A 26,027-nucleotide genomic window follows, 5' to 3' on the forward strand; every position below is an offset into this window, starting at 1 on the left:
GTTACAATGTTGTTTATTGTACACTGTATACACTACATACCGTGTTTATCCTATTTGAACCGTGTTGACCAAACACTGTAATATTAATTGCCGTGATTATACTGTTTCAGGATGAATACATAACATTTGCCGTCTACTGGCCTTGCCTTCTTAATGACCTAGGCTTCTTCAATTTAAAAAACTACTATATATCATTATTCAATACTGTGTTTATTTGACACTGTTGACACAATATTTAATCTTTATTCCATAACGCACATTCACCCGACGCTTTACTTTACAATGCCTTGATTTGTTGTCTTGATTTACTCGAGATATTATTTGGCACTGACTTTTTGTCACTTTTTCTCTTAAAACGGCAATGGCTTAGCATTACACAAACTAAGTGTCTATTTTACGCTTCGATTATGGTGTTTATTCTGAACTTAAACATCATGTTGAAAGATCAGTGTAATTCCTTGATTATAGTGATTGCAGTAATTCCTTGATTTCAAGATGTACACGAAATGATGTGTATCGGCTTCGGCCTCTTAATGACCTTCCTGAAGAACAGCTGAGTAGTATACAAAGTGTTTATTCTACACTGCTCACCACTACCGTATACGTGTACATGTATTACCATTTGCCTTGATTATCTGGCAGTGTTAATGTTCCACTTATACAATGTGTTTTTTTACACTTTATTCTACACTGCTCACTACTGCTGAAATATTAACATATAATTGCCTTGATTATCGTGCAGTGTTAATGTTCCACTTAGACAAATTGTATTTTACACTTTATACACTGCTCACTTCTACTGTAATATAAACATATTGCCTTGATTATCTTACAGTGTTAATGTTCCACTTGGACAGAGTGTATATTTAACACTTTATACACTGCTCACTACTACTGTAATATTAACATATGCCTTGATTATCTTGCAGTGTAAATGTTCCAAGCTGTTCACGTGATGATGTGTTTTACACTGCTCACTTCATTCCACCCATAATACTGTAATATATCAACGCTGTCTTGATTATCTTGCAGTGTTCCAAGATGTACACGTGATGATGTTCATTGGCTTCGGCTTCCTCATGACTTTCCTCAAGAAGTACGGCTACGGCTCGGCGGGTTTCAATTTTCTGATAGCCGCCTTCGTGCTGGAATGGGGGATGCTCATGCGCGGCTTTGTGGCACTAATTGTAGAGGGCTCGTTCCATATCAACATTAAGTCGTGAGTATCGATTCATTTGAATTGTCTAATCGATTATATCATAAACATGCAATAATCAATTGCGGTTGATAAATAAGATTTCGGGTAGGAACGTTCGGTCGTGAGTATCGATTTCTTTTCAGTTTCGTGTATTCGATAGTTTCATCGTCTTGAAATCGATTGTTATCGATAAATAACATTTTCTCGCGGCCACATCCTTTGTAGAAATCGATTATATCAGCATTCACTTGTGAGTATCGATTCTCTGAGTTGTCATCTAATCGATGGTTCATAATCAAGAAATCGACTGCGAGTGACTGATAACTAGATACTGATTCACATCACCATTCAGTCACAAGTATCGATTCTTTGATTGTGTAATCGATTTGTCAATAATCTAGAAATCGATCTTGATTGACTGATAAAAGCGATTTTGATTCATGCATTTGCCCTCCTCTTTTTTCGATTCTGTAAGCTCTGACTGTGTGTTGTTGTCACTGGTGATAAAACAAAATTTGCTATGGGTTGGACTTAACAGAATGTCATGACCACTAACTTTTATTTATAATGGAGTCGTCTCACCACGCAACCACTCGGTGTGATTGATCGACTTGCCATTCCGAATCTGATACAGCCGCGGGTATTGCATTCAGTGCTTTTGAAAGGAACAAAACGGCTTTTTTGGATACCCTCGAAATTGTATTACCAAGGCTCCGTTCGCAGAGTCAACATTGTTCACTGCAAAGACACGGCTCATCGACCACGTCATGTACTGAGAAAAATCTCATAGAAATCCCCCACAAATTTTTTTAATCCGGGCCACATCGTAAAATCACCATAGCCAGGGCTCTCCATTATCCAACCTGGCCCCGAAAAGGTGCACTGAACTAAGTCAAGTTCCATTGAAAACAGTGTAAAATCAATAATGTTCAAGGCCAACATGCAAGCCGACATCACTGGGGTTTCTCAAACAAAAAATAAAATACAGTCTTGTCCTTCATCTTTTTAATTCTTTTCAATTTTGGGTAGACTAGCCAATTACATTTGTTAGATATTCACACCAAAAAGAAATTTACAAGCTGCACCCTAAGTCTCTCAGGCATATATGACCCACTTTTCATCCGTAATTTTATCAAGCCTGCCCTCAGATGGAAGCCCCAAAACCAGGGAGATGATCCTTGGGTATAATTACACAATTCCAACGTTTTTCAAGCCAAACGGTCTCCGTTTTCAAAATATATTGTGGTGGGGGGGGGGGGGCCTTATATGCTAATGACCTCGCGTAGAAATTCTCACTTAAATGTCTGCACTCACTGCACCCTGAATGTTAGTCAAACCTTTATGCAACATAAAGGCAACTCTCGGGCCAACTTGTCCACCGGCCAAAAAAATGCTGGGTATTTCAGTGTTGGACTCCGGAGGGTCAGATTGTTTCGGTCCGGCTGGTCCGATAAATCAAAAGCTGATCTGAAATAACGCGTGACTGAGAGGGCAACAGGCCAGGCCAGGCCTGGGCGCCGGCGCTGGCAGTTGTTTGGTGCAAAGTGGAGAAACTGACCCATCAAGAAAGGTTAACGATGCGGCCACCGTGCTGTTTTCTAGTTTCACCTCAAGAAATAGATTTTTTTTTTTTCAATTGCCATTTTCATAGCAATATCAAAGTTATGTACTTTTGAATGAGATTTTGAATGAGACTTTGAACGAAAAAGAATCCACCGATGTTTAGTTATTGAAAATCTTCATAAAATTCGAATTATATTATAGCTGCCAGACAATAATTCGGCTCGCGCAGTGCCAGTTCATTTGTGCGCAAAATGAAAGCCCCTCTTCGGAGGGTTGCAGACGCCCAAAATTTGAATAAAGTAGTTTTTTTCGTCCGTTAAAACAAAAATTCTAACTGACAATAAGTTAGGAGAAAAAAACTACAATTTGTTCAAAGAGCATGGGCATTCAACTTTGAAAAAGTGGAGGACTGGTATGAACTCGCACTATCTGACTTACGATGAGTTCAATTTTTTTTTTTTTTAAAGGTCGGCTTTTATTTCGAGAAAATTAAGAAGAAATCCCTTTTCAGTCTTTAAAAAGCGTGCAGATTTGGCAATTAATTATGCAAGACAAAAAAAATGGGAAATCTAAAAAGGAAAAAAAACCGTTTGTATAGGAAGATTAGTCATTAACCGGTAAAGGTGGTTTAAAAAGTGTGCCCGCGCACTTCTGCTCACCATGAATTACTCAAAAACTGTGCCCAGGTTTTCTCCGTTTTCTCACAATGTGTAGTATCCACTGACCTGAAAGATCAACAGGTTAAAGTTTTTATGTACCAATCGTAAAGATTTTTGAGCAGTTGTGTTACTTCATACCAAACGAAATGCGCAAAACAACTGATCATATGTAAAACTGACGCGCGTATATGGAAAGGTGGCTTAACTCGCGAGCTATTTGATGTTTTCCTGCCGATTTCCACGCAGCTCTATCAGATGAGATCATGGCCCAATTTCTTGGCTCTGCTTACCGTTTACGAAAAATCCCTGCTTACTATAGCTGAAAATTCCGTGCTTACCGTAAGCGTATTTCACGCGTTAGCAAGGACTTTTTGCTTCTGTTTTTTTTTGGGTTAGCACAGAATTGTTCTGCTAGCGCGGTTAGCACAACATTTGTGGTCGTAAGCGCGGAATCCTGTGGTTTAGCAGAGCCAAGAACGTGGGCCCTGACACACCCAAGATTGTTATTCATAATGATGTAATTTATTGCCCCTAACCCCCCATAAAATACTGTCAGACCCAAGCAGGTGGTTGGGTGGTAGGAGTTATTAAGAGATTGCAATTCAGCAGTTCAGCCCAGCCCATTTACTGTTCACTTTGAAAACAAAAACAATTTTACTGGTCCCAGAGCGTAGGAAATTCTATTCGATTGACCCAGAGTGGACATACATGTACAGTTGAACTGGAAGACCTTTCACGCATCTGGTTTCTATACAAAATAGTCCAGATTTAGCCCATCCATTGGCGTCACATGACCGGCCACTCTCTTATTCCAATAAATTCACTCCCAGCCGATTATGGGGACTGGACGTTTTAGAGTGAAATTCGTTCATTCGAATAAGATCCAGGTTTCACTCGAGTTTCTACTGGATTGTTACTTTTTCAGAGTACTTCAGTCTGAAATGAGAGTGATTTTCACTCTCAATCGTCTAGTCTCTAGAGTGTCACTCTTTGGAAATTAGGGCAGGGTAATCCTATACGACAGAACTGCCCGGTTCACATGTGACAGTCAGTCAGTTGGGGAGTCGGCGAGTCAGTCAGTTAGTCAGTGAAATAGGGCGCTGTAATGACGTCATTTTTGAGGGTAAAAAAGGCGTAAATCCTCCTGTTTATGACGCAGGTTGACTTGTTGCTTGTTACGCCCCACCATTCGCTAAAAAAGGGGCCTCTTTCATGGATTTTTTTTCTCGGGGTTGTTCTGGGGGCGTGAATCCAACATTCCCTCGGTATACCATCCCCGTGCAGACTGCTACCTGTAGCGCACGGGCTTAACACATTGTAGATGTATACATAACACCTTCATAATTAACTACAACATTTCATATATCACTTATTTTGCAGTTTTTTTGCAGAAATTTTGTAGTTAAAATGAAAGCGCTACCTACTTGAACTCGTATATTGGGAATCAGCATTATACTAGTACAGTGCAGAGCTGTTGTATTCGTTCCAATGCAATGGTAGGTCAACCAAGCGAAACCCATCGCCCGTGGCTACGCAAAAACTGTCAGAACGGGTAAAATAATATGGCCAATCTGACCTATTCACACCTGATTGTGATGCTTACAAATTGGTAAACCCGGCAGGAGGTACAAAAAATTCCCCTCTGAGCAAACTTCATTATATTCTAGTTTTTTTTCCTTACCCACGGCAGTTTCAGGATGGATTATTAAGTAAGTGGGTCAAACCAGTTGTGGGTCAAACCAGTTGCGGGTAAGCTCTGGCAACAGAGCTTCTACAAGTCCGACTCGGGTGTCGGTCGGTCGGTCCAAAATTGACCAAAAACGAACCCCCTAACTCGCCCATAAAACTGTTGAGTACCACATTGTAACTGCCCCCCCCCCCAAAAAAAAAACAAAAACAACAACCACCAAAATACATTAAATACTAGACAAAAACATTTGGTAACAATTTGTGACATTGTTTATGCTATTTTGTTTTTAAAATAAGGGCCAAGAAAATGGCGTCGCACTGAGTAAACAGTTGCATTATGAAAGTGACAGTTATTTTGCATTGTGAATTTCAACAAAATGGGAAGTTCTAATTTCAATTCGACAATCACGACCAAGTGAGTGATTGTATAATTTCATGCAAGACGGCCAGAGTTTATCGTGCATTCGTATTTGTTCAATTGCCAACTCACACCACAACTTGATCCACGTGGCCAGGCTGCGAATCTTTTTTCCCGGATGCTAAGTTCGGTGGACCGTTGAGGCGGGAGATTTAGGCTGGATCAGGATGCTAGGTTGCTAATGCATGCTAATGTAGTTTCTAAAGCAAACATGGAGTGAGGCCGTATGAAACAAAGTTTGTTGTGTTTCATCTCGAGTGTATAACCTGGGGGCTGGGGGGGGGGGGGGTGTCCAAACCTTGGCTTCGTCTCTGTTTCCAACTCGTGAGCGGAGACGACGCTGGAGTTTGAGAAACGGCCCAATTACATGTACATGTATAAGTTTTTCCATGCACACGTACGTTTGACTTAACTACTGGCAACCTCTTCTCCATTCAGCGGGAAATGAAACATTTGTTTTTAGTATTTTTGCAAAACACTTTTTTTCGTGACGTCTTGCCAAACCCTTGTGTTACCGCTTTCCACAGAGGCATATGTCGATATCTGACAAAACCTTCCGGCTTTGCCTTGAGTGCCCGATCCCTGTTGGGAATTTGTTAAATATTAAATGTAGGGTGACCCCAGTGACAAAACATGTGTATAGGGCAGCGAACGAATAATGGTAGCGCAGTTTAATGCAGGCAGGTATAATATTCTGGGTGGGCTGATGAACAAAAAAGCAGGACGAATAATACCGACATAAAAGTTCACGATCATACAAGTAGTAATGAAACTATACACGCAGTAGCCTATAATACCGTCTTCGCACGAGCGGTAGGCGTATTTAAAAAGTGCCTCTCTCGATCATTGCGATGTATTAACATGGAGCTAGTATTAAGTGGTCTCTCCCAACTCTCTATGTGCAACCGTTGAGGGGGTACTTGTGCACGGAGTCCAAAGACCTGTTTGCGTTTATTGCCTGTTTTTTTTTTTAACTCGTGGTCAAAATGGGCAGATCTTGAAATGCACATGCCCACTTGGTACATGTAGAACTGGCTTCTTGGCCACGGCAAGCATCGATACCTTTAAAGTACAGAGTACATCAATGGCAGCTATCTAAACAGTAACTGACAAAATTAAAGGGAATATACAACATTTGCAAACAACGAAAAATAAAACTATCAAGTTTTTGCGAAATACCTTAACAGGATGTTGGTAAAGGACAGTCTAAAGCATCCTGTAAAATTATGGCACCTGGTATACTGTCATTTTCAAGAAAAGTGGTATTTTTGTATCAATTTCCAACGCTGATCGGCCGATCAGCGTTGGAAACAACTGGCTTTTTATCAAATACTGGCCCCAATTGACCATTGCACTTGTTTGCAATCGATTACAAACCTATAAACGGGTACGAGCCAGCTAGACTGGTTCCCTGACCTTACAATTCCCCCAATGTATGTAAACTGCTCTGTTTCTTCTTATATGGAGTCAGGGAACCAGACTACAGGAAAATGAACGTTTTTCTTGGTTTTTATAGCATTTTCGAACCCAAAACCTCCAAAAAGTTAGTGTAACTATATTTGCTTTATATTTCCGACCCCCCAATTCCACCCATTTCTGAAAATTACAGCAAAAGCAAATGATGTGTATTCCCTTTAATGTTGAAAAGCTTACTTGGTTTAAGTGTAGTAATGACACCAAACTCTCTTTCTAGCATACTGTCATTTTGAAGAAAACAATAAAAGAAGGTCATTTGCAAAAATGCGTCTAAAGACGCATTTTTGGAAATTTCCTATTAGTAATTCGTTTTTAAGTCCGCGACTGGTGCCCGCAAGCGTTGACACGACGCACAGGCGCGCGCGGTTGCTATTATTCGCCAGTTCAGTGCTTGACATCGCGTAGCTGCGATCGGCTGAATGAGAACGTGTCCCAGACGCTGATTTCCGGGCGCAAAAAATGACTCAGCAACTTTGGAATTGAAATCAAAATCCTAGAATATTTTTCTCTCGGAATATACAGCATTCAGTGAGCTGAAACTTCACCCGTCTTTAAATTTTGAGCACTAATGTTGCTTCAAACGACAAAAATGCACAAATGACAACCTTTAACGTGGACATCACACAACCAAATTATTCACTTTTTGGTTGTCTGTGAATCGTCAACTTGACATACTCTTGTATCTATTGCATTCCTTTAAAAGTCAGAAAGGTCAGATAGTTTAGTCAATAATGCAGGCTTGCATTTGCCTTCTTTGTGCAAGTGTCAGTCGCACAGGAGACAAATGACCGCACTTTTATAGGCATACGTGACTAAAAGAAGAGTTTTGACGTATTAGCGAAGCCTTTGTTGCATTATAGCTTGCCGGGCGGGACAAAAAGAAGCTTACTTGGCACTCTACTTCACCTGGAGACTTTTTTTGTCCATTATTAGCCAGGAATGCGCGCGTATCGCGTGAGGCGTCACTGCCCTGGGGATTTGGAATCCGACCCCTGGATTTATAATCCCATAACCTCGCTCATAAAAAAATCCGTGATGGATGGCCCGAAATGGACCTGAAATGGCTCACTACGACGATGGAGGTTGCATTATTGGCATACCTGATATAAAAATATTTTAAAAATGAGATGAAAGGCGTGAATGGCATCCAAACGTCGATTCTATAAGTATTTTCTTTAGATTTCCAAACACAGCATTGGACTGTGTTGTGGGTTTTGTTGCGGCGCTCGTGTGTGGCGTGCACGGATCACACGGTGGTCAATTTACCTTGGGACGAAGTGCGCATGCGTGCGGGATGGTTTCCCCATCCTTTCGAGGCCCATTTTTTAAAACAAGTTTTACCAGCAATACCCTTCTTGTTCGTTACCCTGTCCTGTATTCACACTTATAATTGTCTACAGTTTTTGTCAACAAATGCGTACGTGACTCAGGTGAATACATTTACATGGTCTTCATCTGCCAAATTCGTCTGCAGAATATTTATGGACAACTCTCCTTGCATTAAGATATTCGTACAGGTAGCCTTAGCTTTCAATGAGTTCCTATACCAGTAGGCCTAGGCCTACTCTGGGCTAAACTGTTGTTATCAATATTATATCAATGGTACCGGTGTACCACGGGCGTCTCAACTGAGACCAATTTAAATCGGGCTTCATTTTGACAACAAATTCGAGAATAGACCCTCAACCCACACCGTAACCGGGAGTAACACAATCTGATGTGCGGGTTGTCGGAACGAAGGGGTGTCGAAACGTATAGGGGTGTCGGAACATATAGCAGTCACCACCAGGGTCATTGCTCTGCTTTCCGCATAAGCGAAGAATCTGTGCAACCTATGGACTCCGTGCACAGATACCCCCTCAACGGTTACAAAGGGAGAGTTAGGGAGAACACGTGGAGGGACGTTCGAACGCATTGCCGACGACGCCTGAAGCTCACGCTGAACGCTCCGGGTTTGTGCACACTGAGAAGAAAATTAGTCTTCCTTTTTCGCGCCATACGCGCTCGAAGCAGTAGGCGCACACAGTCATGTACATGTACGCACAAGAGCGGTGTGTCCCTGCCACATGTGCTCTCGAAAGTGGTCAAATTATGCACGGTGTCTATAGCAGAAATCTTTGTACCTCTTTTGTGAGGTTCTGACAAGATGTGGGGGAACTCAATGTTTCAGACAGTATACTCCTGCACTTCGTCAGGAAACATGAGGTTTGTTACATGGTGCAACCGTGTTCCATGATGCAGCCGTCGTTACATAATTATGCAACCGTGTTGCAGGGTGCAGCCGTGTTGCAGGGTGCAGCCGTGTTGCAGGGTGCAACCGTGTTGCAGGGTGCCACCGGCGTGTCCACATGATGCAACCAAAACTACATGGTGCAACCGTGTTTCAGGGTGCAACCGGCGTGTTAACATGATACAAATGTGTTACATGATGCAACCGCGTTACATGATGCAACCGTAAACTTAATCATATTTCTATCTTCTTCATGCAAACCTTCATATCCTATCCAAGATATTAATTACAGTCGACTCTCGTTATAACAAGGTCGATGGGACTAGCCAAATTACCTCTTTATAACAGGAATGTTGTTATAGGACAGCGAAACAAAGAAACTCAAAGAGAACCTGAGATTTGGGACCTCAGAATTTGCTCTTTATAAGCAGAACCTCTTTATAAAAGTGCTCTTCATAATGAGAGTCGGTGTATTGTGTGACGGACGGCTGGGTTACTGCGGTTTTTTTTTAAGCATGTGCGCATGTGCAAGTATATCGCACAGGGTTATGTACTTGCCAGGTTAGCGCAGAATTTCTATGCTCGGCACATAATCCACGGTAAGCCAATCCATCAGAATTTTGACATAGCAATAAGTGGGAAAATTCAACACGTAGTGTCAGTACTGTGACCTCCCCCAGTCACTTGTACATGTAGTTATCGCGCGAGGCAGAGATCGATCATAGTGCTGGGACAGAGAGCAACAGTAACCAAAGGCTGACGCTGTAACCAAAGGCCTATAGAAAAACTACTTCAATACAATTTGTTGTTATACACAATATTTGCATTGTAGGCTTCACATTTACTGTGTGGCAAAATTAGTGGGGACTATTAAATGTCAGTAATAAACTTCAGTGCAACATTGATGATCTTCTAAAGCGACATAGTGGTAGATTGGTACAGTATACGATCTTGACAGGTGTAATTTAAAGTTTGCAGAAATAGAAATAGGAAGAGAAATCTACGAAGGATTTTGAAACAATGGTAAATACATGAAAGATAACGATTTGGAGTATGTTTTTATGTGCAGCAGTAATTTATCGAGAGTTGAAACGGAAAAAAAACCCACCGCTTTTCAGCCTTACGGTTGCGAAGGCCGATTTGTAAGGCCAGGCTGATATTACCGTTACACAGACATTAATGTTCGTCGGCAAAATCTTTGAACATCAATTTCTCCCGTTTTGAAGACCGTATCTTCATGCCACTTTTGGAGTTTGTTTCCTTTATAATGATCCAACTGTGTGCTAAAATTCGTTTCGATATGTTAAGTATTTTTCATTAAAATTGGAAAACTAGGCTTATAGGTACAATGTACGTGCATTCTTCAAAGCGTTAACAAATAGTGTTTGCAATATGCCTTTAACTTCTGTAGTAGCTGGCCAGCCACATATCAAGGGTCGCCTCGTCGGCAGGCCTCGCTGTTGTTTTATTCAACAGATGACATGACAAATGACAAGCTTCGGATCTATCTCTTATCTAGCTTTATTACCCCGAAGAAGACAAGACTTCTTTCAGTAGAAGTAAAAACCCTGAAAAATTATAATAAGTGAGGTGACAATTAAGTTTCTAACAAAGTAATCGGTCTGATTTATAAATATTATTAAATAATAAATTATACAGATAAACCTACCCCAGTGCCTTTGGCTTCGGTTATTTAAGGATACACAAAACAGCACAGCTCACAGCTTGGAGAGAAAGCCCTCGAACTGGTCTACACGTCGCAGACTAGGTATGTCTGGCTATGCCAGGCTCAGCCAAAAGAAAAGTTATCATCTAGTACTTTAATAATAGTACGTGAAAACAGCGTTATCTCCCTGCGTCTGCAGCATGCGCTGGCTTTTGTGCGCTGTGTCATATAGGCCCCAATGTATACATTTTCCACGCAATGTATACATTTGCATCCAAAAAGTATGGCGTGCCTAAGCACGGGGTGACAAAATACGTTTTGATGATTTTCAAATTATTATGAATCGCCACAATTTCCCTGCTTTAAGGATCAGTCGCCCTCGAACGATCCATATGTCAAAAAAAATTACTTTTTTCCCCCGGAGTCGTTTTGTACTAAATAAGTCAAAAAGGGTAACAACATATTACTCTTTATATATAATCCTCTTGCATGCATACACACATTTAAAGTATGACTAAAATATGTGAATCTCCCACAATATTCCTGCTTTTGGAATTCCTATTCCAAATCTTACCCAACACAAACTGGTTCCATTTCAGTAACTTTCAGTGACTTTTCAGTAACTGTGTGATTTTTCAAGACTCAATGTATGACAATAGTCAAGCACAAATATAGCATATTAAGTTAACGGTTTTTGTACTGAACTACTAATGGTGGGTACGATGTAATTCAACATTTTTCCTTTCTGGAAATACAAGTTTAAATCAGCAGTAACTTTACAATACAAGTTTGGTCACACGCTATTCAACTCAGAATGTGTGAAGCGGTTTTCTGAAAAGGTAATCAGTGAACTAGCTTTACTTAAGCGTCGACTTTGGTTCCTATAAATCATATATTGTTTAACTTACACTTTTATATCCATGGTTCACATACATCGCACAGTTGTACAAACTCAAAAATGTGTGTAATGTGTTTCTGCTGTGATTTTGAGGGTTCCTTTTAGAAACACCCAAAAATATTCAGAACTGTTGTGGAATAGCTTTATTTTTAATAGAGAAGGTGGTCAGGGTTCGGTGACTGACGCCACGAGTCTGCCATGCCAATGGTACACAAAAAAAGCCCTGGGGCATACAACAGGTGCGCCATGCACGAATCTGGGTGAACTAAAATAGCCGCTTGACAGCTTCAGGCCTACTGCCCTGGGCTCACAAGTGCCTGTAAGTCATTCAGTGAGTGAGTGAAGCAGGCAGTCAGTGAGATAAGTACAAAATGGACAATAGGCTGGCACTCTGGGACCAGCAAGCTTGCTTGGGTGGACTCGAACCACAGATCCTACACACAAGGATTAACGACTCTGCCAAACTCTTGGTTAGACGCGTGATAACGGCCCGCATAGGTGGGAATACCACGAACACTTGTCAACAAAGACCCCTGCGCGCGGCGACTTTCAGATTTGCAGGGCCCTGCGCCCGATCTAATGTCGAAGTCCCTTAAGCCAGCTAATTATATTTTTGAATGTTCATGATCCTACGTTTTTGGCCTTTATTAAAGAATTCTGATAAGTGATAACTACATAACCATTTTAACGTCGAGCACAATATCTTTAGCTTTAAAATGAACTATGAAATGTCGATTTTGTTTAATCGGTTCGGGACCACATCTCTCAAAAACTTTTTTATGAAAGCCTAATTAAAAACGAAATTTGGGTAAACGGTGTTCTCCTCGCAATTTGACGTTTATTTCCCGGGTAAATAATTCATCTGTGACGACAAAAACTGCACAATATCATCTGTTATATCCTGAAGTATTTATTTTTGAACAATTTGTGAACAATTATATCTTACATAAGGTGTAAGTTTTGCTTGCAGTTTTATGAATATTTCCGTTTTAGATGTCATGCAAAAACCCCGACATAATGGCACACCTGAAAAATTCGCGATTACAAGCCAATAATGCCCGTTATCACGCGTCTAACCATGTACCAACAAGGCAAGTCCGCTCATCAGTGCATTTTGTACTAGAGCTCAGAACAGTAGTTTATCCTTGTGTGTAGGATCTGTGCTCGAACCCTCGACTTCCTGCTCACTAGTACCATGTGTTTATAGCTCCATGCTATTACATTATGTCTTTAATAACCAGTGGACCAACGAGTGATGGCAACACCCGATTTCCAAATTTGCATCTCAATGCAAAACGCCATATAAAATGATATCTCTGCCCTTGAAAGTTAAACCCGTGCGTGCGCTTTAATGTTGCCGCGATGTCGTAGTTCGATACGCTCGCTGAAAGAGACCAACAAATGCTGCTAACTCCCTTTCAGGCAAAAACAGTGCGTACGGTGAGGTATTGTCTGGGTGAACATTCAGGCATCTTGTCTGTTGAAAAGAAAATGAAGCTCTGCCCAGACAGTGTCTAGTTGGGAGAAACACGGAAACTTGTATAGACCTTTCTGCGCTTGGTTGGCAAACTGCATTTTTGCCAACCACGGCCTGCAAAACTATGGAAGGTCCAACACTGCAAAAATGAAAAAGAGTTATTACAGATCACCAAAATATTACTTGATACTTAAAAAATACAACATTTTCAACAAAGCTACAAATATAATTCCAACAAATGCCTTTTTAATTTGTGTTGATGGCGTTAGGAGGACTTTTTTGGAAAAATATGTTGCCAACCACGGCTTCAAATTAAGCGCTTACGGCAGCCCATTATACAAAATGGCGCCAATGTTTACGAACAAAAGAAAGGCCTGTAGGAATCGTGATTTTTTTTCGACCACAGTGTGGCAAGCAAAATAATACATCTTAAAGCAAAACATTTGTCGCTGTCTAAAATTGCGCATTTAACAAGAATATTGACAAATTGGGGAACCGCTAACATAGGGCTGGATAGCTCAGTCGGTAGAGCACCAGAACGGCAATTCCCCAGTCAATTTCTTTGTTCAAATATGATAAAAAAACACCCTGTTTTTAAACTGATTTTCACGTGGATTTCATTCAGGAGTTTTCTCCCATAGAAGATTTAGTATTGAAAGAATAATGAAGCCACATAGGCCTGCTGCAACAATGGGCTCAATTTATTTTTCCTCGTAATGATCGAACGCATCCCCATTGCGCATGTGCTATTATCAACCGGCCCGATTCTCTTTCTTTATTGACACCTACTGCGCCTGCGTTAACCCGCTTTCAATACCGCCTCGTTACTGCGCATGTACGCGCATGCGCTTTCTTGCCCTGGAAAAGAAACTGGCTGAAATTCTGATGACACACCTTGTTACACTTACATGTCTGAGTGAATTAAAATCTCCAACTACATGTACATTGTATAATATGCTTCAAACGAACATGGAAAAATATGGGGCGCCGCAGACTGGGCAACGAACTTCTTTGATACTGTACTGATCCACTTTTTTTCGGTCGAATTCCCAACTGGACTGTCCCAGATAATATTTTTATGGGAACTTTCAACACTCTTTATGTAGGTCAACTTTGATTGTTGATTTGTTGTTGTGCATGAGTGTTTGATATAGATGTAGACCTACAATGTAGTTTGTACTCTCAGTGGCCACCATGCACTAATAAGGTCATGGGTCGATAATTTCCATTAGAAAGTGTGTACCGCAACATGTAGTGAACTAAAAATTTTTTTTCACTCAACCCCCTGAGGACGGACAGAGCACACTGTCCGAAACGTCGATTTCTACACTCAACCTACCGGTTTCTTTGCAGAACCACACTTCTTCCAAGAACAGATATCTTTCCACATGGTGTTACCCGCACCGCAGCATGTGGTGAACTAAAAACCCAACTGTCAAGATTTGTTCTGGAATTCTGCTAGTATACTCTAGAAGCGTTATGGGTGTAGCCACTTGTTGCATGATGATAATATTTTTGCATGCAGTACATGCTGTGCTTTGTATGACACCAGGGCGAGTAATAAACGATATCTGGCGTACATTACAAACAGCGGCATATGACGTAATCCATGTCGTACCAGTGTTTCGCGCGCGCGTGTACATGTACTATCGCGGAGGCTGCGCGCAAATTAAGTGTTGGTGAGTTGTACGTAGATATTCCTACGGCTCGAAACGAGGCCAACTTTGAAACTGCGTTTCCGTTCCGCAAAACGTGTATCTATTCGTTGTTGCCCATATTTCAACTTTTGACATTAGGCCAAAAAAAAAGTCTCCGGTTTCTGGTATGCGTGCGCGTCGCCGTAGCCATGCGCGTCGGCAAAATGCAAAAGTTTTTTTTTCAATGAAAGATGATGTCCCAAAACCGCCAAACTCACTGGTTTGAACGGAATACTGCTGCTGCACAATTTTAACGTGTTTTTAGATTGGGTTATGGTCGAGAATAAGCTTTATGTGGCCTCTCTGGACTCCCATATATTTGCACTAAGTTTAGTCGGGCACCATTTGCAGTCATCAGCACACATTTGAAGCAAAAAACTCAGGTAAAAAAGAAAAAGAAAAGGCGCGTCACCGCATCACTTTTTGGGCAAGCTCCAAACCAGAAACCGGAGACTTTTTTTTTTGGCCTTAAATAGATTAGTTTGAAGAACACCATGTGGGTGGTGATGAGTGATGATAAAAACAACCTGCTGTTGAAACCATAGAGCAAGGAACAGACCAAACCATGCGCATATGCCTTGGCTTAAGTCCTATACTTAAATCCTCATCCTCCTAAGGTTTCTTTCCCCCGTTTATAAAAGGTTTTTTTTTGTGGAGATGTTGACAGGCTATTGGCAGGATTTCAAGGTTTGTAGATCCACCCATTTATCATGCATTGACACGGACCAAAATTATGATCAAAAATGACATCCTTGCGCATGCGCAGCGTGGCATACCCATTGTATAAAGTAAATGCATAGGTGCGGTACCAGGTATTTGCTACGAGCCCATTCATGCGGGGGAGGGGGGGGGGGGGCAATGCACTATATCGGTGCATTGCCCCCAGCATGAATGGGCTCCTGGCATTCCGTCTCCTCGATGTTACAAAATAATCAGCGACGCATGTTTTATGGGATTTAAACGCGATTGGACAACCTTGAACCCTTCTATGCATTTACATTACCTAATAATGTAATTTGCATGTGAGAAATGCTGGAGTAAATTATTTTGAAAACTAGTCACGAGAGGGCTGACTAGGCTATATCGGCTCGCGTAATTTCTATTCCTTGGAGGGTTAGGGGCAATGTCATGAATAATTCATGTTTATCCATGAGAACGGACAATGACATCAACAGCATTTTTGTTAGTTACTCAAATAGTTACAATACATTAAAGCATTTTTAAAGAACGGTTGTCGTCGAGCTACCACACAGTAGCCTAGTGGATAGCGAGATGAGCTATGGATACAAAGATTCCTGGTTCGAATCCACGTTGTCGCTGCTCATTTTCATCAGCTATTTTTCTTCTCCAAATTTATCACTGAGATAATTTTAAATTAAGGGGAAAATAGAACGAGAACCTAAGTCTTGCAATGATTCAAAGGAAAAACTGAATTATTCATGACATTGCCCCTAACTCTCCTAGGAAAAAAAATTACGCGGCTCGGCTCGTCCTTCGGATTTGTTAGTAGAATTATAAGTTCAAGCGCTTTGCAAAAGATTTATCTTGACTTACAAGTGCCTTTTTCATTTGTCTTTTTCAACGGCGTTTTCAACCATTACGGTTAATTTTCTTCATGACCTTTCTGGTGACTTAAGTTAAGGGAAAGTTCATACGCCACGACAAGTCTGACGCATAATTATATGTTCGAATTTGGCGTAAAATGCATGAAACTCCTGTCGAAGGAGGGGGGTGTTATAACATTAAGGCGGCTATATCTATTATGTCAAGCATTATAGATGTTAGTGCCTTCACGTGTTCTGTGTGGTGATTAATGGCGGTATTAGTTTTATTGGGTGGATTTCCGACGGCTGCCCACAAATAAAACAAATTCTTTTCAGATACGTGGTTAGGGAATAACTTTCGAGAGAGGTGATTTATGAGTGGTTCATACCGTGGGCGAGAGGTTTCTGAAAATGACACTACTGAACATGAAGGGGGGAAAGTGATATCCGTCGGGAGAGGGCACATTTCTCGTCTTTGGAGAGAACATTTGGTTTTTTTGACAACCGGCTATTCTGCGGTCGATCTTGACAGGAATTTTACCCTTTTTAAAAGTGTTCCATAACTAAACAATATGCAACAACTTTTAATAATTTTAAAACAAAACTTCGGCGGGGGTGGGGTGGGGGGGGGGGGGGGTCGGGTGGGGCTGAACCCCATTGGATATTACTGGCGCTGTACATAATACAATCGTTGTTTTTTTCGTTTGATGTCTCATTCCAAAATGACTAAATCTTTTTGATCACAACTTTGATAACAAAATCGGCAATTGGAACTCCAAAATAGCACGGATAGTATATCTAACAACCAGTGGCGTACCCAATGGGGGCCCCTCGGGGGGCTTGAGCCCCCCACCCCACACCCCCCATGAAGAGGTTGCCAATTATTATTATTTTCTTTTTTTGGGGTCAATTTGTTTTAAGTCCCACGATTTGACCGTGCTGATTATGTGTGTGGCCTATTTTCGAGTAGTATAATAAGGGTGTAAATTATCGCCACCAGCGTCAAAATATTCCCCCCCCCAAAAAAAGTATTTATTTTCCTGCGGCCAAAAATTTTGGGTGACATTTTTTGAAAAAAATTCAAACATCTAAACTCCTGATTGCGTGATTTTTTTTGTTTGACAGCATGATTGTAGCGGATTTTACTGCAGCCGTCGTCCTGATTTCCTTCGGGGCAGTGCTGGGTAAGACCTCGCCGGTACAGCTCATCATGATGGCCTTCTTTGAAGTCATCTTCGCCGTGCTCAACGAACACATCGGAGTCGAAGTGCTCCATGTAAGTGTTCTGGGACCGGTTTCCAGTGTTGATGTGAAGTCCATGGGCGTCGCGAGGGGGGGGGGGGAGGGGCAAGGGGGTGGGGGCGCTTGCTCCCCCCCCCCGAAAACGAAAAAAAAAAAAAAAAAAAAAAAAGGAAAAAAGAAAAAAATAATATAAAAAATAAAGGAAAAAGAGGTGCGAAGCCATATAGCTGCTGTTAATTGATGGGGGGGGGGGGGGGGGGAGGTATGGCAAATGCTCCCCTGCTCAAGCTCTGAAAAATTTGTCCCCCTGGAAAAAATCCTGGCGACGCCCATGGTGAAGATGCCCATGTCATCATTGCAAGCCATTGCAATTGCTTTGATGTTTTTGTTACCATTTGACGAAATGAGGAACTTGAAAGGCATCGTGATCTATCCATAGAGAAAGGACACGTGTTTGAAGTCCGTTCACAAGTAAAGCATAAGTTAATCATCAGAAGTCCAGTAGCAACATTAACAAAAGCGTACCATCTTTAAAGTTTATAATTTATTGTTTGAATAAATTGGGACTTAATGATTTAAATTGTGACAGACGAGTGACTTTTGAACCGCAATGTTCCTCGACTAGAAACTAGTGTTTCTTTTTTTCCTGATATAGGTAGTAGATGTGGGCGGCTCGATGTTTGTTCACGTTTTCGGCGCCTACTTCGGTCTTGCCGTCGCCTTCATTCTCAAACGGGATGCGACAGAGGACAACGAGAAAGAGGGCGCCACCTATCACTCTGACATCTTCTCCCTCATTGGTCAGTTTATGAAGTTTTTTTGGAACACCTGTTTTATTTAGCAAATCTCTTATCGTGATAAAAGAAATCTTGCAAATCACGAGTTCCTATATGAATGACGTCTCCCCATTTGAAAATAACAAGGTCCGATAAACGACGACAGCTTTATATGAAGCCCCATTCTAAATTCATATTAGATCTTATTATATGTGACATCGGCTAAGCCCCTTTTACCAAAACTTTCTTTGTTTTGGGTCGGTTTTTGATTACGTAACGGATCGGATCTTTTTGTTGGTATTTATTTCTCTGTATTTGGTTACTTTACTTTACGATGTGCTATAATAATGAAAATCAATAATGATATGTTAAGTAGATTTTTTTAACCCAAACCCCCCCCCCTCCCCCCAAAAATGGATTTCCATACGTTTTCATTGCTTACTCCACTTGGGTAATTACCAGCATGCAGAATCCAACCGGCCTTAAATAGAGTGTTTAAAACCGGCCAAACACACTTATTTCCTTTATATCAGTGTTTTTTTTTCATACCTCTCAAAAACCTGCTAGTATAACAATTCCCTTGTACATGAATATCTGAATAGGAACCATTTTCCTGTGGATGTTTTGGCCGAGTTTCAACAGCGCCCTTGCGCTGGAGGACGCCCGCCATCGGGCCGTGATCAACACGTACTTCTCGCTGGCTGCCTGCTGCGTAGTAACCTTCGCCATCTCAACGCTGCTCAACAAGGACGGCAAAGTCGAAATGGTAAAGTTGGTGGACCTCTTCCTGAGTGGTTGATTGTGGATTGTGTTGATGGAGTAAACCTTGGTGTGGATATGGATTGTGTTATACATGGTGAGTAAAAAAAAGCGGAACCCAAACCCCGCCCCCCCAAACTGTATTTAATATTTAAACAAATATGTAGCACCAAAAAACAATAATGACTGGAAAGATATTTCAGAAACTACTTTTAGATGAACAAAAATACTGAAATTGCCCAATCCGTTCAAAGAATATCACCATTTCAATGCAATGAGGCTAAAACCTGTTTCGTCCCCCCAAAAAAGCAATTTATTGTGTAATCTGACTTTTCGGAACAACAGAATACTTGTTTCACCAATTGTCAACAACTGTAGTACGCAATATCTTTATTAACAACCCTGCTTAGGCAAACCATATGATTTATAAAATCCACTTTTTTTTTAAAAGACGGCCCTTCAAAAGGACTTTGTTGAATATCTTTTTAAGTTTTAAACTGAGGTTTATCGCTGGTGGTGTTTGAAGACAATTGTGACGACGATTCTTGAAATCGCATTTTTTGGACGAAAGAGGTTTTAGGGTCATTGTGTTTAAATGGTGATATTCTTTTAACGGATTGAGCAATTTCAGTATTTTTTCCATCTAAAAGTAGCTTATGAAATAGGTGCTACATATTTTTTAAATATTATGAAATATATGTTTGGGGGTTTGGGTTCCGCCTTTTGTTTACCCACCCTGTATTATTTTGCGTTGGTTTCTGCTGCGTGGTTAACCCTCGCCATCTCCACACTGCTCAAAAAGCGGCAGAGTCGAATATCAACAGTTTGTGGACAAACCATTGAGTTGTTGGTTGTGGATTGTGTTGACGGAGTAAAACGTGGTGTGGATATGGATGGTGTTGCATGTATATTGTAATGTGTTGATTTCTGTTGCGTGGTATACTTGGTAACAAAGACGGCAAAAGTCGAACTCGTGTTGTGGACTTTGTTGATGGCTTAAAGTTTGGTATGGATGTGTTTGGTGTTATAGTAGTGGACCGAGCATTCGGTATCAACTTCACTATCCCCGTTATTTAAAAAGGTGGCGAAGCTGGAATTGATGAAAACACTGTACAAGTATGTGGAAGGTATCATGGTTGACGTGAATGATTGCGATATTACTTAGTACTGCTGCTTCAACTTTGACGTAAATTAAAGTGAACTCCTGTACATGGACGGTAAAGTGGAAACGATCAAGTTTGGTGGACAACTGTTTAAGTGTATATAGTTGTGTTGACATGGGCGTCGCGAGGGGGGGGGGGCAAGGGGGGCGCTTGCCCCCCCCCCCTGGAAAAGCAAAAAAAAAAAAAAAAGGAAGAAAAAAAAAAGAGAAAAAAAGGAAAGAAAAAGAGGTGCGAAGTCATAGTGGTGTAAATTTAATAAGTTGGGGGGGGGGGCAAAATGTCCCTGCCCCCCTCTAAAACTGATTAATCGAGAGAAATACAAGATTTTTTTTGGGAAAAATATGTTTTGCCCCCCTCTAGAAAAAATCCTGGCGTCGCCCATGTGTGTTGATGGTAATAATTGTACTTGACGATTTGTTGATCCTCTAATCTGCCTGATTCTATTAAGAGGGGAAAGAAAGATATTTCATAATTAGTTTTACAAGTGTGAGAAATTTATCAGCAAAAGACTCCTAAAAAGAGACACGAAAATACGTTCGATCAGTGATGACGATAAACCTTCCACAGTTGCCCCTGCAATGATCAACGATCAAGTTGGCCCATGTTGTAGTTGATGGGCTTAAAGTTGGTACAATTCCATTCAATATTAATACAGGGTGAGTAAAAAACACGAAAACCAAATGTTGAGACCATTGTTTTAGTGACGTTCTGCATGTAGCACTTTCAAAATATAAGATATGAAAGCCCAATTCATAAGCTTTCTTTTAGTACAAGAATCATTCAAATCACTCATGTACTTTTCAAGTTATGGAATTTTAACACAACCACTGTTTTAAGGTTCTGTCCACGGATCACAAAAAAAGTTCAGTGTTCTTTCAGCAAAACGAAAACAAATCACAAAGGGATGTGTGTGAATTGTGTTCGTTTTGTTGAAAGAACGCACACTTTTTTGTGATCGTGGACAGAACTTTAAAACGGTGGTTGTGTTTAAAATTCCGTAACTTGAAAAGTACGTGAGGGATTTCAATGATTCTGGTGCTAAAAGAAAACGCATTACTTAGGCTCTCATGTCCTAGATTTTGAAAGTGCTATATACATGCAGAACTTCAATAAAACAATAGTCCCAACATTTGGGTTTCGTTTTTTTTTACTCACCCTGTATACCTGGCAAATTTAAAGAGGTTATCATGCCTTCGGATTCGTTTTCTCGGGTGAGCAATAAGCAACAAGTTGGGTGTTTTAATTTGGACAGGTGCACATTCAGAATGCCACTTTGGCCGGCGGCGTTGCTGTGGGAACCAGCGCAGACCTGATGATCCAGCCGTGGGGCGCCATCTTGATTGGCGTCATTGCCGCCATGTTGTCAGTCCTCGGATTTAAATACATTCAGGTTTGTGCAATAAAAGGTGATTTAAATATTCAGAGAAACTAAAAATGATAACAGATACATCACCCGAATTGACTTAGATATTAAAATGAGATGTCAGAGAAGAATGTTAAAGGTACACAGCATCATTTGCTCTTCATGCATTTCTTCATTTTTCAGCAATCAATTACCATATTTTTTCGAGGAAAAACGAAATAACAAATACAGGGTGAGTCAAAAAAAGAAAAAAGAAACCCCAAAACATAGACAAATATTTCAAATAAAAAAACTATGTACATGTAGCACCAAAATTAATATGACTTGGAGGCCCATTTATTAAACTTCTTTTAACTGAGAAAATTATTTCACTTGCTCTATACGTTAAAACTTTAACACAATTTAAACGAAGTAACCCAAAATCAGTTTCGTCGAAAAAAACCCACAAAAAATCAACCCAAGTTATTGTGTGTTCTGAGTTTTTGGAACAACAAAGAAAATTTTTTCAACCACTGTAGTACATAATATCTTTATTAACAACCCTGCTTTGCCTAACTATAGGATTTATAAAATCCACTTTTTTTTTTAAATACGGGCCTTCAACAGGACTTTGTTGAATATTTTAATCTCGCCTGAAGTGTTCAGAAAAGAGACTTTGCAATCACTATGTCTATACGTATGTAGTATGTGGTATTTTGGTCAAAGTTTCGTCAAAATGGTCTCATTTCAAAAGTTGAAGTCCAATTAGAACCAAAATTGGGTCATAGATGCAACATGGCAACCTTCATATGATAGTGAAGTCAAAGGTCATATATCAATGTCAAGGTCATCCGAGATCAAGTTGTAAAATAGGCTGAACATGTAAAATTGGTCTCATATCAAAAGTTGAAGTCCAATTGCAACCAAACGTGTGTCATAGATGCAACCTGGTATGGTAATGACGTCTCACACCAAGGTCTAAGGTCATCTTTTTAATGATTAGTCACTCTTTAAAGATAATCGCGGAAGCAGGCGAGACGCACGGTTCGAGAACTGCCTTGCTAACTTTAAACTGAAGTTTTATCGCTGTGATGGTCGCCATGGTCCAGTGGTTACGGTGTTTGACTCATGTACGAAGGTGCGTGGGTTCGAGCCCTGCCAGGAACATGGTGTTTGTGCCCTTGGGCAAGACACTTCACTACAATTGCCTCGTTCCGCCCAGGAGTATAAATGGGTAACAGGGTCGAGGACCGATTGAGCGCTGATATCGGCTGCCGCGTGGCCCCAGCGCTTTGAGATTGTCGATACAATGGAAAGCGCTATAAGTACAATTATATATGTTTGAAGACAATTGTAACGCAATTTTTGAAATCGCACTTTAGGACAAAACAGATTTTAGGGTCATTTTGTTTAAATGGTGATATAATTTGAACGGATTGAGCACTTGAAGTAACTCTTTTTTTTTCATCTAAAAATGGTTTATTAAATTGGCTTAGGCCTACCATGCAGTTATCTATTGTTGGTGCTACATATTTTTTCTTTAATATGAAGTATATTACTTTGGGTTTGGGTTCCGCTTTTTTTTTTACTCACCCTATATGCCAACCGTTATCAATATGGAGATGAAATTCCCATTTATGCGGGTAATGCAAGGATAAACTGATGTGAAGAAAATACATTCTAAATTATATCTGGGAATTGATCTTTTCTTCTTCAAACGAAGAGGGGGCTCTTTCCAGATTGACAATTCTTTTGGCATAAGATGGAGTCCTTCGCCAGATTAATAACAGGTATATGATTCAAATTCGATTGACTGATAGATATCATCAACATAATCTCAACACAAGACGATTTTGCCGAAACAAGAACGAATTGGAATATCACATTTTTTTGAAAAGCACTTAATAATGAAATCAATTGTTGCAAATTTGAAACTGAAACAAACATTTAGCCTGACGATTTTGGGGAACGAAATTCCATGGAATTCGTATATGGAACCAGAATGACTGTAAGCGGGAAAAAAAGTATGTCGTTCAACCTTGAATTCGGTTTCCTTCATTTTGTTTGCAGTCGTTCCTTACACGCTGGCTGAAAATCCACGACACTTGTGGCGTGAACAACTTGCACGGCATGCCGGGGATTTTGGCCGCCATCGCCGGTGCCGTGGTGGCAGGCTTGGCCACCAAAGACCTCTACGGAGACAAGTAAGTGTTGCGAACAACTCTATTAAGAGAGGAATGTCAAACTGTTACTTAAAACATGAAACCAAACATGTCACATAATTGGGGGACTGTGGCCGAGTGGTTAGGATTCGTGACTCATGATCAGAGGGTCAGGGGTTCGAATCCAGCTGCTGGTCATATGTTGTGTCTTTGGGCAAGCCACTTCACCCCACTTGCCTCTCTCCACCCAGGAGTACAAATGGGTACCGGCATTAGCTGGGATAACCTCCCATTCAAGGGGATTCGAAATAATTATTCTTCTAAACTCCACTCACTAATTGTCATTCAAAAAAGGGTCATTCGGGTCTGTACTCACTCCCTACCACGTGATCATACTGCACATCTCTTTTTGTCAGATTACACACTCTCGCCCTGTCTAATGAGCTTCAGACTGGCATTTTCATGTTCAAGTTTACTAATAATCTCCTTCCTGATATACCTTCCACGCGCACATCTCAGTACGAGAACACACTTCGCTTCTACGGTCCCAGTCTTTGGAATAGCATTGACCAATCAATTACGTCCAAAACTTGCTCTGTTGGCTCTTTTACGAACTCTTTCAAAGAGTATCTTATTTCCCAATATGTAGCATAGTTTGCTTTTCCCCTTTGGTTTGTTCTCCAGTGTTGCCACCTCTCTTGCAGTTTAACAGGGTTTTTTTCAAGTCCTTTTTGTAATAATTTATTTCTGGTCAGATCATTTTGTCCTCATGTTTATATTTGTCCCTGACTTAATTAATTAACTATTTAATGTATTTCATGTCTTTGTTTTCTCTTCTAAAGGCACTTCGCTACAAGCCTTGGCTTATTAGGATTGTGCCTCCACAACATTGTGTTTTGCTTTCTGTTATGTTGTTGTTCAGTATGGAAACGAATGTAATATTCAATTGAATTGAATTGAAACCGGAGATAAACTTATCGGCTCGTGACAGACTTCAACTCAATTCAATTCAATATAACATTTATTTGTTTCCAACCATGCACAAAATACAATTCATATAGCACGTACAATAAAGGAAAATAAATATAAATTTTGTATTGGAAAAACAAATAAGTAACGAAATCCATTCCCCATAAGACAGCGAAAGTCTACTTTGATGTTACAAGACAACGGTACTCTTATTGGTGGTGTGGGGTACGGGTCCAGGCGCGGATCCAGAGGAGGGGGGGGGTGTCAACCCCTCCCAGCTCTGTCCAAAAAAAAAAATTACCATACCAATTCCTAAAAAATAAGTAGAACCCCCCCCCCCCCCCCCCTGTGACACCCCCGTAAAATTATACTTTGTTTTTGATTTTACGGAGGCCAAGTGTCCGGAGAAAAAAACCTGTGTACATTTTCAGATTTTTTGCTGATGAACCCCCCCCCCCCCCGCGAAAATTCCTGGATCCGCCCCTGGGGTCATGACAAAAACAAGGAATGAAGAGTATAACAAAATGTTGAATTTTTTTATGTGATGGTTATCACTTGATTCACGCTACTGTTTGGTGTGAGCACTTTTTCCTTTCAATATTGTTCCTTTAGTCTGTACAATATCTTTGGAGCTCGCGCACCTGTGGAGATGTCTACGGACGCGAATGAGATGACCGCCGGTGACATGAGCGGTGACGTCATGGTGGAGGCTCGCTCAGCCGGTGGGCAGGCCGGGTACCAGCTAGCAGCGCTGGGCGTGACCCTCCTGATAGCAATAGGGGGTGGCATCATCACCGGTACGTAAGATTTATATGCTAAGGTCCATGTTCATGCACCGCTAGGCTAGGCACAAATAGATGCTCGGAACATGACATTTTTTTTATCACAAGGAACAAGGCCCAGTCAATATTATAAGCAGAAAACATTGCTTATATATAGCAAGGCCAAGCACCTAAACGCCCTAGTCAAGTAGGAAGGGGATTGGTAAATGTCTTCCAACACTTCAAAATGCTTGACGATGAGAATTACCCACAAGAAAAATCCAGTCATCCAAAAGTATAAAATGGGCCATTCTATGTTGGAAGAGGTGATACATCAT

At 40.8% G+C, this 26,027-nt stretch overlaps 1 protein-coding gene across 5 annotated transcripts in view; it reads left to right on the plus strand.

Annotated features, from left to right (window-relative positions):
- LOC119735788 (ammonium transporter Rh type B-like) overlaps positions 1-26,027 on the plus strand; it is a 47,132-nt gene that overhangs the window by 14,879 nt on the left and 6,226 nt on the right. For all 5 annotated transcript variants that reach the window (XM_038209716.1, XM_038209718.1, XM_038209717.1 and 2 more), the window contains 7 exons: positions 1,033-1,219; positions 17,641-17,791; positions 18,413-18,557; positions 19,136-19,299; positions 21,708-21,845; positions 23,868-24,001; positions 25,541-25,725. In XM_038209716.1, coding sequence (XP_038065644.1) covers positions 1,033-1,219; positions 17,641-17,791; positions 18,413-18,557; positions 19,136-19,299; positions 21,708-21,845; positions 23,868-24,001; positions 25,541-25,725 — 1,104 coding nt within the window. The remainder of the gene's footprint in view (positions 1-1,032; positions 1,220-17,640; positions 17,792-18,412; positions 18,558-19,135; positions 19,300-21,707; positions 21,846-23,867; positions 24,002-25,540; positions 25,726-26,027) is intronic.

This window comes from Patiria miniata, unplaced genomic scaffold (assembly GCF_015706575.1).
Source record: "Patiria miniata isolate m_02_andy unplaced genomic scaffold, ASM1570657v1 HiC_scaffold_29, whole genome shotgun sequence".
In the NCBI taxonomy this organism is placed as follows: domain Eukaryota; kingdom Metazoa; phylum Echinodermata; class Asteroidea; order Valvatida; family Asterinidae; genus Patiria; species Patiria miniata.